Genomic DNA, 13,405 nt, shown 5'->3' on the forward strand with positions numbered 1-13,405 from the left:
TTGTAACACACGTGGTTTAAACGTTTCCACACAGGCTGGTAAGACGAAACTTCATTTGTTTACTTGTTGCCATATCAACACTGCGTAGATAAAATAATTGCGGAAAATTCAAAAAACTTTCGAAGATATCGCCAAAAGTTCATTTTAAAGTAGCAAAAGTAAAAATTCACATGAAAGTAAATTTTCATATCTGCTTTTACTGTTTATTTAAAACTTGGTATCATTTTAATCTCCAATCTTTTAGCTAGCATCTTACATAGTCTTTTAATTCTCAGAAGTGACCAGCCAGGTTTAAATCCCAGTTGCGCAGACGGGGCACGTTGTGCAATTCAGTGCAGGCAGATATGTAATTTACATAATTCCCCTTAATGCGCGCGCACGTGTATGTGTGCGGGAGTGTGCGTGTGTTTTGTCATCAGGCATGCATTATTTCGGTCAGTGCTGTGGCTTCGTTGTGTATTTATTGTCAAGTGTCAAAATTATTGTAAAGTTAATAAATGACTTTTAAATGTGATCAGATACAGTTGTTGTGGGGGGGGGGGGGGGGGGGTGTTAAACTGTTATATGGCCTTGTTACAATGTACCCATCACCTGTTACAACGTGCCACATTACACATTCTTTTTTTCGAGATAGATTGCGAAAAAAGTACACGCTGTTTTCATGAAACAAGACCACATATGTGTAATAGATACGTGTGAAATTATTGTGAAAAAAGAAAGATACATCGAACCCCAAGTACATTTACACAAACTTAAGAAAACCAAAAAGTGTTAGTTTGTGCCCCGCCCTCCCCTACATATTTTTATTCTTATTTCACTGTTTACGTATATATGTTTATATGTATATTTAAAATGTATGAATGTATGTATATACTGTATATGTATATTTTTTTGTATTCGCTTTGCACTGGAAGCTTCTCTCACCATGACAAATTCCTTGTGTGTGCAAGCATACTTGGTAATAAAGCTCATTCTGTTTCTGATTTCTAATCGAATCTGCTTGCTATTGATTCCTAGATTTAAATGCACTGTGGGTTATTAGGAAAATGTAGTTTTAGGACACTGCCATTCCTGTGGAAATAAGCACACGATTTTTTAAATGTATTTATTTATTTATTTTTTGGCTAACATTTTCCTTTCTATTTATAAAATGTCTTCATGCATTAGTATATATATATATATATATATATATATATATATATATATATATATATATATATATATATATATATATATTTGTATTTATTTGGCTCACATCCATGCAATACATTCATGCTTGTCAACTGATTACAATAGGTCAATAGGAGATCAGATCTTCTCCCCTACGCCCCTCCTGAGTTCTCATGTGCTTTTGAGTATAAGTCGCTTACTTACGCAGAGCGATTTTTAACGATGCGATTTTTCTGCGAGTGAAACTTTAAGTATTTGACTGCAATCACGGAATTCGTCAATAGAAGACGCAAAGGTAAGATAGCTACATGTATACCTGGATGGTTTCATTTGCATTATGAAAATGTCCCTTTTTTCTCTTTCTGTCCAGTTCAATCTATTCTTATTCTTGGTGCATTTCATACTTTAGGTTTAATTGTATAATACATCCATGCAGTAACAGATATTGTCAAGTTTACCTTTCTTTAAAGCTTCTTCTATTCCTTAAAGCCTTTTCTTTCTGTAACGCCTCTTCTTCTTTCTATTGACAGATTGAATGTTTAAAATAGTCCTGCATATTTTGGTAGAGGCAATTAGATGTTATTTGCACTAAGTGCAATAACCATAGATGCTATTTACACTAAGTCTAAATAGCAACAAAAAGCATATTCTAAGTGAAATAGTGTTAGATGCTATTTGTGGCAGATATTTGCACTCCTAATTAAATAGCAGTTTATTTAGAGTCCCACAGACACCCTACACACACCCCTACACCTAAACCTAACCCTAACCTTACCTAACAAAAATTAACCATGGTTTTACTACATTAACCATAGTATCACTATGACATTTTGCAGTAAAATCATAGTAACCACTAAATTAAACATAGTTACTATATTAACACCATATTACTGTAGTAACACTATGGTTAATTGCATTAAAACTATGGCTTCTGTGCCAAAAAAACATGGTTACTGCAGTATTACTATAGTAAACCAGGTTGATTTTACCCGGATCAAATCACTGCAAGGTAATCAAACTTTATATTAATTTTTATCTATTACTATAAGTAGTAGCCTATTAAAGGAAATATTAAGAGAGGAGGCAAGAAACAGGATGGGGAAAAGTTGGACAACAGAGGAAATCGAACATGTCCTTCCGCACGAAAAATGCACATTCACACCGTCTTTACACACTACACCACTGCAGCAACACTTCAAGGCACAGTTTGTCTTCAATATCTGTTTCCACCAGACTATTTGAGTGCAAATATCCACATTGCCTGTGTGGTAGGTGCTCTTTACACCTAGAGCAAATAGTCCCTTCATGCATATTTTTGTGTTTTATGGTGAATCTATGTAAAGTGGGACAGCTGGTAAAACTGGACGCTTAAGACACTTGAGGAACTAATCAATTGGGTGCTATTTTAAAACAATGCAATATGACAAATGATGAATGTAATAACTCTACAACTTGATGCTTTAAAACAAATTCACTTGAGCTTTAAATACCCTAGTCATTGTCTGAATAGAGCTCCATCTTTTTTGCAGCGTAAGCCTTGTTTCTTGAGGAGGTCTGCCGCATGACAGCATCTGGAGTGACTGTATTCCTCTGTGGCTTTACTCTGCTCTTGCTGGCTCTCCATGGTTGGCAGAGAGGACCAAGCTGCTCCTTGCTCCCAGGTCCCAGACCCTGGCCTCTAGTGGGCAACCTTCTCCAGCTGGGGGAACAGATCCATTTGTCCCTAACCAACCTGAGGTCTCAGTATGGAGATGTGTTCCAGATGAAGATGGGTTCTCTTGTGGTGGTGGTTTTGAGTGGCTATTCCACAATCAAGGAGGCTCTGATACGGCAAGGAGAGGCGTTCGCTGGGCGGCCTGATCTTTTCACCTTCTCTGCAGTTGCTAATGGCACCAGTATGACGTTTAGTGAGAAGTACGGTGAAGCTTGGTTACTTCACAAAAAGATCTGCAGAAATGCCCTGAGGAACTTCTCTCAAGCTGAAGCCCGGGACTCAAGTGCCTCTTGTCTCCTGGAGGAGCGTATCTGTGTGGAGGCGGTGGAGATGGTGGAGGCTCTGAAGGTTCAGGGAGATGCGGCTGGAGATGGAGGGCTCGACCCTGTCAAGCTGCTGGTGACCTCGGTTGCCAATGTGGTTTGCACTCTGTGCTTTGGGAAGCGATATGCACATAATGACAAAGAGTTCCTCACCATCGTACACATCAATAATGAAGTTCTGCGCATCTTTGCTGCTGGAAATCTGGCAGACTTTTTCCCCATCTTCCGCTACCTGCCCAGTCCATCTCTCAGAAAGATGGTCCAATACATTGACAGGATGAACAACTTCATGGAGCGCAACATCAAGGAACATCTCATCACCTTTGATAGGGTAATGACGGGAATTTACAATAACCTGCATATCAGAATAAAGTGAGGAGTAGACAAAACATTCCTGCAGGAAAATGCTTATTTGTACTGAGACTGAACATAAAGATTATTGGCATATTGTTAGTGTCAGGAGGATCACACTGCATCTCTTCTCATGAAATGGAGGTGAGATCAGATGAGTGGACAGACAGGTGGTGAAGTTTGACAGGTTTTATGGAGTATGAAGCTGGACAGCTTCATACTCCACCTCTCAAACTTCACCATCAAAAAATCCATTAATGTAGCCTACATATGTTTGCACTTTATTTGAAGAACTTTAAGTATTTTTTTCTAGTTCAATACAAGTTAAGCTCATTCAACAGCATTTGTGGCATATTGTTGATTCCCACAAAACTTAATTTCGACTTGTCCCTCCATTTCTTTAAAAAAAGCAAAAATCTGGGTTAGGCACCTAGAATGGAAGTGAATGAGGCCAATCCATTAAACGTTAAAATACTCACTGTTTCAAAAGTACTGTATAACCACAAGACGTAAACAATATGCGTGTTAACATGATTTTAGTGTGATCAGATCACTTATTTACCTTTTCTGTGTAAAGTTATATGATGATGTAACACCGTAAACCCTGTAATCCAGCACAATGATTTAAACAACTTTACAGCTGAAATAACACATGAGTTTTAACAGAAGAATTAATGTAAGCACTTTTATAAAATTATAAGCTTCACATTTCTGCCTTTAAACCCTCAAAAAATGGGCCCCATTCACTTTCTTTGGAATTGCCTCGATTTTGCTTTTGCAAAGAAAATGAGGGACAAGTCGAAATTTATTTTTGTGGTTATCAACATTATTAAGGGTGTCATCTGAAGTCACGTAATATCTTACATGTATTACATTACATTACAGGGGGGAACATTTTTTCCTAGTGCTTGAGTGTATGAGTTTCCAAGGAAAAATGGAAAGAATTGTAATTAGCCTTCAATTCCATATACTATTCTCATTTTGGGCTAGATTTAGTCAAGTACTTTTGACAGTAAATGTCCACTGTATGTCCTTTTTAATAACATAATTTAATACTATTATTGTATTTACATTTATAATGTTGACTTTGCCTTTACCATATAAGCTTCTGCTTATTTTCCTTACTATGTGGTTGCTAGCTATAAAATATATGGCTCTTACTAGAACCTAAGCTTAACTCTAAAATGTAAAGATTTGAAGCTCAGTTTTGTGTCCACTTTGCTGTTATGAGACTTGAATTTCTTCTTTGGAGCACCTGCGAAGTGAGCCTTTGTTTCTGTTTTGTTTCACATCCTAAAATGCTCCCATCAGGGGTGGACTGGCCATAGGGAGTACCGGGACCCACTCAACAACTTTTGCACCAGATTTGATTTCAAATCCAGGGCCCATTTCTGTTCGCAGTCCGCCCCTGGCTCCCATGCACATTTGAATTTTGAATTTGGTATTAACAATCCAGGGAAAAGCACACATGCATACATTGCTAGGAAGAAAATGTGATATGAGAAAGAGTGCTTTTAATAGATATCACAGCATATATATATATATATATATATATATATATATATATATATATATATATATATATATATATATATATATATATATATTTACACTTTTTTTAGATAGTGAAAGTCTGATTCTCTTGACATTGATTTTGATTTTGTGCAGAACTGTGTCCGGGACATCACTGATGCTCTGATAGCGATGAGTGAGGACAGACAGGAGGATGGGGAAACAGCCATGCTCAGCAACTCACAGATCGTGCACAGTGTTATTGACATCTTTGGAGCTGGTGAGAAACCAGAGAGAGTGAATGAGAAAATGTGAACACCATTGTATTCAACAATACTGTTAGTCTATTAGAAGTAGAACAGAACAGTGAATCTAAATTATGAGCATGTGTGCAGGGATCTAGAAACATTGTGGAGATTGTTAGGTAACATTTCATTAACTGAATCATTTATAAAAACATCTATGCAGTAATTATTTGACATATTTCATCACACTTTTAGACGTTGCCAGACATAAACACATGCCTTTCGGGATTGCAGTCCTCCTCCATGGGATGTTATTACACTAATAGCTTCGCTTGTTAAAGACATACATTTGTATCCAGAACCAGATGTTTTTCCTGGCTCTGTGCTCTCGTCACAGGGGAGGCACTGCGGACTGATCTACCAGAATCAGAATTTGAGTTCTTCTGAGAATTTGCTTTAGATGTATTTTTTTTCATGTGGTCTTTGCTTACATCATTCATTCTTGTTTCAATTTATGCATCTTAGATCTAGATCATTAAAGAGTGTTTAACAGACCCCTGTGAGGAGCCTGAGAATCTTATCCTGAGAATGTTTTGGGGTTTTTATCTTTCGCAACATTATGTCTATTGCCGATTTGGTTGCCGACATTTTTTTCCTTGTACCGTCTAGCTAAACACTGTTACAACTAAATGCTCTTGAGTGCTTTGTGTGAGTGTGCATGTCTTACAGGAAGAGTTCAAGAAAAAAAAAATTCTGCCTTCTGTTACTCACCCTTATGTCGTTCCAAACCCAAATGTCTTTCTTCCTTCCATGGAAATGAAAAGGAGACATTTTGAAGAATGTACTGGTTGTTCTTTTCCATGCAATTATAATGAATGGGGATACAAGTTTTCAAGCATTAACTAATTGGGCATTTACTCGGAGGGCTACTTCTCTTTTGAACTCTCATAAAAAAGAAGAGATAGGCAGGTGTCAAGATTTTCAGAGAATAGTAATAAAGTCGTATGGACCACTTTTATGCATTTCTCCAATATTCATCAGAAAACAAACAAACAAACATGAGTTTGGAACAACATAAGGGTGAGTAAATAATGACAGAATTTCCATTTTTGGGTGAACTGTTCTTTTAAGATAGTTTTTATAAAACAGCCTTTGTTTTCTGAGGCCATTTACAGATTATAATCATAATCAATGCCTCTTTTTTTCTTCTTCTTCTTCTTAGGTTTTGACACTATCATCACCGGTTTACACTGGAGCCTTTTATATCTAATCAAGTTTCCAGACATTCAGGCTAAAATCTTCCGGGAGATTGGTAAAGAACCAAAAGGGCCAATGAAAACAACATTCTGTTTATTGGAAACAATGCATTTTTCCATCATACATATCCATTTCTTCAGCTATCCTTCTGCGTCTTGGGGAAACTGGATCTCAATTGGCCGTGGTTTGTTATAAGACAGACACAGGAAACCAAAAACAATGTAAAATCAAATCCACTATTTTGAAAGCAATGCATATGAGATGTTTAAGGCAAATAAAGTCTGAATGCAACAGAACTAAACTTTCTCCTTTTCGGCCTCACTTGTTTTGGTCTTTAGGAAAATTACGAATTTGGCACAAACAGGAACTTATTTTGTTAAATGAGATTTCAATACATTTATTTATTATTATTATTATTATTATTATTATTTTAATGAGATCTACAAGGCCAGAAGTACTTCTAATTTTACGACTTTATTATAACTTTACGACTTAATTCTCAAAACTATTTTAATCTAATAATGCTATGATTTTATTCTCCTTATATTCCAGATGTATTCTTATAATTTTGACTTTATTTGCAAAATATTACTACTGCAACTTTATTCTTGACTTTATTCTTAAAATATTAGTACTTTAATTAGTGTTGGGTTTGAGTCCACCTTAGTCAAGTCCGAGTCGAGTATGAGTCTTTAAACAATCGAGTCCGAGTCGAGTCCGAGTCCAAAAGGGGCCAAGTCGGTCTCAAGACCGAGTCCATAACAGGCCGAATTAATCTGTTTATGAATCTGAATTCAAATTGTAACTTTAAACTCAACATCAATATTTTAAGCTTATTTTAACTTTCACAACTAAGAACAATTGTCAATATAAATGTAACAAAAACACCTCTATATTTTATGATTAGTTTCCTGCTGAACAAACTTCAAAGTAGTTTCAGAATGAAAGCATTTTCTTTAGGTGTATGAAGACAAAACTGTCCTTCAACACACTTCTTACTGCATTCTGTTGACATTTCAGTCTGCTTTTTCCCCTCCACTCAAACATAGACTAAAGAAAATGAAAGCTGCGTTAATCATTAAAACCAGGGTTATTTTTGTTTCGAATTTTAATTTAGTTTTTTATTTCTAATTCATTTTCAATTTGTCCTTTCAATTTAGTTTAGTTTTATCTAAAATGATCCCTATCTAAAGAAATAATATATACGGAGATTTCTTGTTTGTCTCTATCTGCCAACTGGTTTGGGAGAATAATAAGTCAACACAGTGGTAATTAGCACTCCCTGAGAAGTTACTCGACTGACAGGACGGCATAGAGCGCGAGCGCTAAGCGCATGACGTCATTGCCATGGCAACCCGATACATTTCAGCTGATTTGCTGAAGACTAGAATGAATGTATCGTCCAATCAACTTGCGATGCAACAAAATTGATTTTCTTCTTTGCAAACGATACCAGAGACAATAACGAGAAGGACAATGAAGAGACTAAATTTAGGGGGAAAAAATCAGTGACCCTACCAAAAACCGGGACTGTCCTGTGTAATAAACCGGGACCTCTAGTCACCCAATCTATAATTATATTAGAAACAAAACATTTCGCTGCCCAAAAATAACTTCATATTTCATTGTGCATTTTATTGTGGAAAACAAAACTGTAAAATAACATATTTTAAGCAACTCATCAATGCTTTTAAAATAGAAAAACAATAAATAGGAGCTGTTTATATGTTTTTCAGAGTTGCAGTCTGCTTTTTTCTTTTTTTTTTTTTCCTCCAATTTGGAACGTCCAATTCCCAATGCGCTCTAGGTCCTCTTGGTGGCGTAGTGACTCGCCTCAATCCGGGTGGCAGAAGACGAATCTCAGTTGCCTTATCTGATCACGTGGCTTGTTGAGCTCGTTACCGCGGAGACATAAGCTGTGTCTCGTTTGGAAGGCTGCGTCTTCCGGAGGTCGCATTTGTCTTGTTTCAGAAAAGCGAGTAGGACACTTCGAATGCAGCTTTCGAATGCGACCTGCTTTAACGGGAATTCGGAGGATGCGTGAGGTGTATCCTTCGTGGGCACTCACAACCCACAATCCTTTGCTTCAACGGAAATGGTTAAAAAAAAATAACGCCAATTTGCCCGTAAATATGATGTTCAAATGCAAGGAATGTTAATTCCCAAGTTGAAGTACCTCAGTAGATGGATGCAGAGTATATAATATGTATAATTATATTAATATGTAATTAAAATAAAGTATTAGACTAAAAGTACACCTGTAAAATCTATTTTCTTTTCTCTTCACATCATTATAATTCTCCTAAAATGTACCTCATACATTCCCTTCCAGAGGGACTTTGTTCCTTCTCACTCAAAGCGCTCACGCTTGTTAAAGAGTGGCGTGCTGTCATAGCAACCATGTTACCTTCCATTTCCGTTTGTCCTACGAAGGCTGTCTCATTTAAACGAGGCTTGTCTAAAGGAGAACACTCAGTATACTGCAGCCTTCAAAGGACGCATCCAACCTAGCATGCAGCCTCTGAAACAAGACACAGCCATAGCGTGTGGAGGCTTCACGCTATTATCCGCGGCATCCACAACTCACCATGTGCCCCACCGAGAGCGAGAACCACATTATAGCGACCACGAGGAGGTTAACCCAATGTGACTCTACCCACCCTAGCAACCGGGCCAATTGGTTGCTTAGGAAGTCTGACTGGAGTCACTCAGCATGCCCTGTATTTGAACTTGCAACTCCAGGTGTGGTAGTCTGCGTCTTTACTTGCTGAGCTACCCAGACCCCCTGCAGTGCTTTAGCAATACAATATTTTCCCCGACTATTTAAAAAGTTATAGTAAATTCATCAAGGACCAGTTTAAGTTGACAACACAGTGTGGACCACAAGAGACTACAGATGCCTACATGTGTGGATACATTATGCCTAAAAAGACTTAATAGCCCAATATTAATAATATTTTTCTGAATTTTTATTTTGATATGTTGTTTTAGTAAACTGCGATGCGAGCACCGTCTTGGCTGCACAAACGTTGCGTGCGATTTTTGTCAGGACCCATGCTGTGTGAAATGGCCTTGTAGTTTCTAGTACATTGGCTACGTACCTGTCTTTATGTTTTCGTCATGCCACCCACCTCGGTAATCGATGTTATACAGCAGTCTCCGTAGTAACATTCGAGCGTAGTGGTTGACTAAGTGTGCCGCTCTGCAAGTCTGTTTGCTCAACACGGTGAAACAAACTCTGGCTACGTCTACAAAATCAGGGGGTGCTACAACTGCTCGCAGACAGAGTGTCCATTTTTTTCTGTTTTGTTATTTTTATTTATTTATTTTGTTCATTGCATCACAAATCAAATACCATGGACTTGGCTGGACTCTGAAAAAAATCCCGAGTCCCAGTGGCTCGAGTCAGAGCAATTACTTGTGACTCTGAGTACCCCAACTCTAACTTTAATCTCGTAAAGTTTCGACTTATTTCACGAAACTTGATGAGTTTATTATCTTTTATTAGATTATTCTCTATATTTTTAATGTGGCACTGAAACACATTGCACAGAATTGACTGCAATCAGTGCAAATTATTATAATAGTGATTTTGATAAGCACAGACATGTGTAGCATAAAATCACAATATTCTTGTATGTAGAAATTCAGTATTAAGAAGACAAATTATGCTAGCATTTGCAATTTCTGTCTGCATTTTCAACCCAAATGACATGTTAGATAAAATTTTTAATATACAACTATTTCTCACAATGCACATCTTATATTTCTGAGGTCAACTACTCTTACAAAATAAGCTCATCTTTCAGAGTCTTCTGTGGGCCTCATTCCCTCAACTTCGAGAGTTTAGCCCACTCGGGTCTCACATAATTGGTCACACTAAGTTGTTGATGCCAGACTTCCTCAGCAGTTGATCTAGAAACTAACGAGGTCTGTCATGAAAGCATCCCGCATTTTGCTGTAGTTGTTTGTTTAAAAAAAAAAATAATAATAAATAAATAAATAAATAAATATTTGTTAAAAAAAAATCATTTTGTCATTGTTAAAACTAGCCGTGAGGATGTTCAAGATTGTTAAATCAAGATTAAATTAAAATGGTAGTTTATTATTTGTTGTATGTTCTCTCCTAGATTACCAGGTTGGGATGAACAGACTACCACAGTTTAAAGACAAGCCAAATATGCCATACACAGAAGCATTCATATATGAGGTGTTCCGCCATGCATCCTACATGCCTTTCACTATACCCCACTGGTAAGTGTTTCTAAGCTTTCTATGGTTATTGTATCGCTATAGCTATAAGATTGGCTTAATCTAATTAAACAGAATCTCACATTCTTCTTTTGCCTCCACCATGTTATAGCACAACTGAAAACATTACACTCAATGGATACTTCATTCCCAAAGACACATGTGTGTTCATCAACCAATATCAAGTCAATCACGACATGTAATTATCATCAAATTCTCCCTATGTTTTCTTCATATTTGTACGCATGTCTCCTAAGGATTTTCATTTGCGTGTTGCTTTGTAATATTTAACATTAGCTGTACAAATAACTAAATAAATATATTTTTGTCTGAATTTGCCCAAAAGGGAGATTTGGGGTGATGCAGAGTCCTTCAGACCAGAGCGGTTCCTCACTCAGTCTGGTCACGTAAATAAAAACCTAACTGAGAAGGTAATGATATTTGGCATGGGAATACGCCGTTGCCTTGGTGACAGCTTCGCCCGACTGGAGATGTTTGTGTTCCTAACCACCCTGCTCCACTGTCTGCACATAGAGAATGTTCCGGGGCAGGAGCTTGATCTGAGCTCCACATTCGGGCTCACCATGAAGCCCAGAATGTTCAGAATAAAAATCTCACCTCGTAACTAAACATTTGTACTTTAATGTGTTCCGACTGTTAAATTATATGGCCACAAAACAAGCCCACAGTACACAATACCACAGAGTCATTGCTGAAGTCCTAGCACAAAGCTAATGATAGGAATCGCTGGACTGATAAGCTAATTAGCCCCTCGACTAATAATTTCTCATGGGGACTTGTCTCTACCTCTATTTTACTGTATATTAAATTGATGGAAGTTTGCTGCAGTAAATACTGTACATGCCTTGAATCATGCAAGAGTTCTGTTGTCACAACTTTTTGTTAAATCAGTCTTGTTGTAGAGCATTCTGGCTGCAGATGCACTCCCAGTCTCACATGCAGTCTAATTAATGAAATAATAATAATAAAAAACATACATATGGTTATATTTAGAAATCTAATTTTCTACACATTTTGAAGTGATAAGTGTTAAAAATGTATACAACATTATTCTTGCAGCTTATTTCCGGTTCCTTGACACAGAGTGCATGTGAGCTGAGAGTGCATCAGCATGTTATAACATAATTGTAACACATTTATATACTTGAATGTATGCTGTTGCACATATTTTTCGGTATATCTATGCAAAATTAGTGCTAATGCATCATCTTAGCTTGAACGTTTTGCAAAGTTCTGCCTGTTGAATAGCTGCCTTTGTGTTAGAAAATAAATATGCCTTCTAAAACAGTGCGAGAGGCTGAGAGAGATAGAGCTTGTGTTGTATATACTGTATAAGAATGTAATCATATAAATGGCATTGTATTAACGAATACATTTTAATGAAAAAAATAATACACTTTAATATAGCATTGACTATCAAGTTGTAGTTTTAAATAACATCAAGTTTAAATCTTTTAGTTGTGAGGTCTCTACCATACAGCTGAACTCATGTTTTTCCTTTACCATCACAGAATATAACTGAATAAATAATAACCTGATTAACTCCAAAATGTGCATTTACTACTTATTTCAGTTTCTTGTCATATAGTAAAAGTGAATGGTGACTCGGAACCAGGGGCGGACTGGGAAGAGTAATCGGCCCTGGATTTTACATAGGAACCAGCCCGGTGGGGGGGGTGGTCACGGCCCGTTCGGCATAACGTGGCAGCCCATTTCAGCTTATCGCCGCCCGTTAGTCCCCGTTTCGCAGCCAGCCCACCGGGAAAAGTTCTGGTTCTGTCACAGTCTTGTCACCTTGTCAGGTTGGGTTTTTGTCTGAAGGGACCATGACATCATCGCCCCATGTTCTGTCTTGTGTTTCGTGTCCTGTCTTTGTGTTGAGCACACGGGTCCAGTTGTGAGTTGTGAGAAAGATTCCGGAGCCAAGGGGAATGTTATGGACGTTGACATGGCTTCCAAGTGGCAAGTTCCGATGGTCCAGTTTGACAAACCTGTCTCCGCCCGGAGGGGGAAGGAGGAGGAGGAGCTGGGTGCCTGTTCCTCAGTCGCTGCCAGCATCCATGGCCACGGAAACCGTTCCCTTGCCGCCGTCAGCGCTCACGGGCATGGAGGCCGTTCCCCTGCCGCTGACAATGTCCACGGCCACAGAGGCCATTTCCCTGCCGCTGCCAGCATCCATGGCCATGGAGGCTGTTTCCCTACTGCTGCCAGCATCAGTGGCCAAGGAGGCTGTTCTCCTGCCGCTGTCAGTGTTCACAGCCACGGAGGCCATTCCCCTGCCGCTGACAATGTTCACGGCCACAGAGGCCATTTCCCTGCCGCATCCAGCATCCACGGCGGCCGTTCCCCTCCTGCTGCCAGCGGCCACAGAGGCCGTTCCCCTGCCGCTGCCAGCATCCACGGCCACGGAGGCTATTTCCCTACTGCTGCCAGCAGTTAGGGAAGTTCCCTCTTCCCTGATAGCGTTCATGGCCATGGAGGCCATTCCCTTGCTGCTGACAGCGTCCACAGCTACGGAGGCCATTCCACTGCCGCTGCCAGTGTCCACGGCCACGGAGGCC

The 13,405-nt window shown here is 38.6% G+C and overlaps 1 protein-coding gene across 1 annotated transcript; it reads left to right on the forward strand.

Annotated features, from left to right (window-relative positions):
* Window positions 1-1,323: 1,323 nt before the first annotated feature.
* On the forward strand, window positions 1,324-12,386 carry LOC127440194 (cytochrome P450 1A1-like). Its single transcript, XM_051696655.1, has 7 exons — window positions 1,324-1,465; window positions 2,700-3,538; window positions 5,227-5,350; window positions 6,538-6,627; window positions 10,703-10,826; window positions 10,936-11,022; window positions 11,170-12,386. Exons 2-7 carry the CDS (start codon window positions 2,732-2,734, stop codon window positions 11,450-11,452), a joined length of 1,515 nt encoding a protein of 504 aa, XP_051552615.1. The 5' UTR covers window positions 1,324-1,465; window positions 2,700-2,731; the 3' UTR covers window positions 11,453-12,386.
* The last annotated feature ends 1,019 nt before the right edge of the window (window positions 12,387-13,405 follow it).

Source organism: Myxocyprinus asiaticus, chromosome 4, assembly GCF_019703515.2.
Source record: "Myxocyprinus asiaticus isolate MX2 ecotype Aquarium Trade chromosome 4, UBuf_Myxa_2, whole genome shotgun sequence".
Classification (NCBI taxonomy): domain Eukaryota; kingdom Metazoa; phylum Chordata; class Actinopteri; order Cypriniformes; family Catostomidae; genus Myxocyprinus; species Myxocyprinus asiaticus.

Excerpts from the sequence above, each read along its gene's own strand:
- LOC127440194 (XM_051696655.1), top strand. The coding sequence starts at position 2,732 with ATGACAGCATCTGGAGTGACTGTATTCCTCTGTGGCTTTACTCTGCTC. Across the intron at positions 6,628-10,702 it reads TAAAATCTTCCGGGAGATTG|ATTACCAGGTTGGGATGAAC; the intron begins GTAAAGAACCAA and ends GTTCTCTCCTAG. Across the intron at positions 11,023-11,169 it reads TATCAAGTCAATCACGACAT|GGAGATTTGGGGTGATGCAG; the intron begins GTAATTATCATC and ends TTTGCCCAAAAG.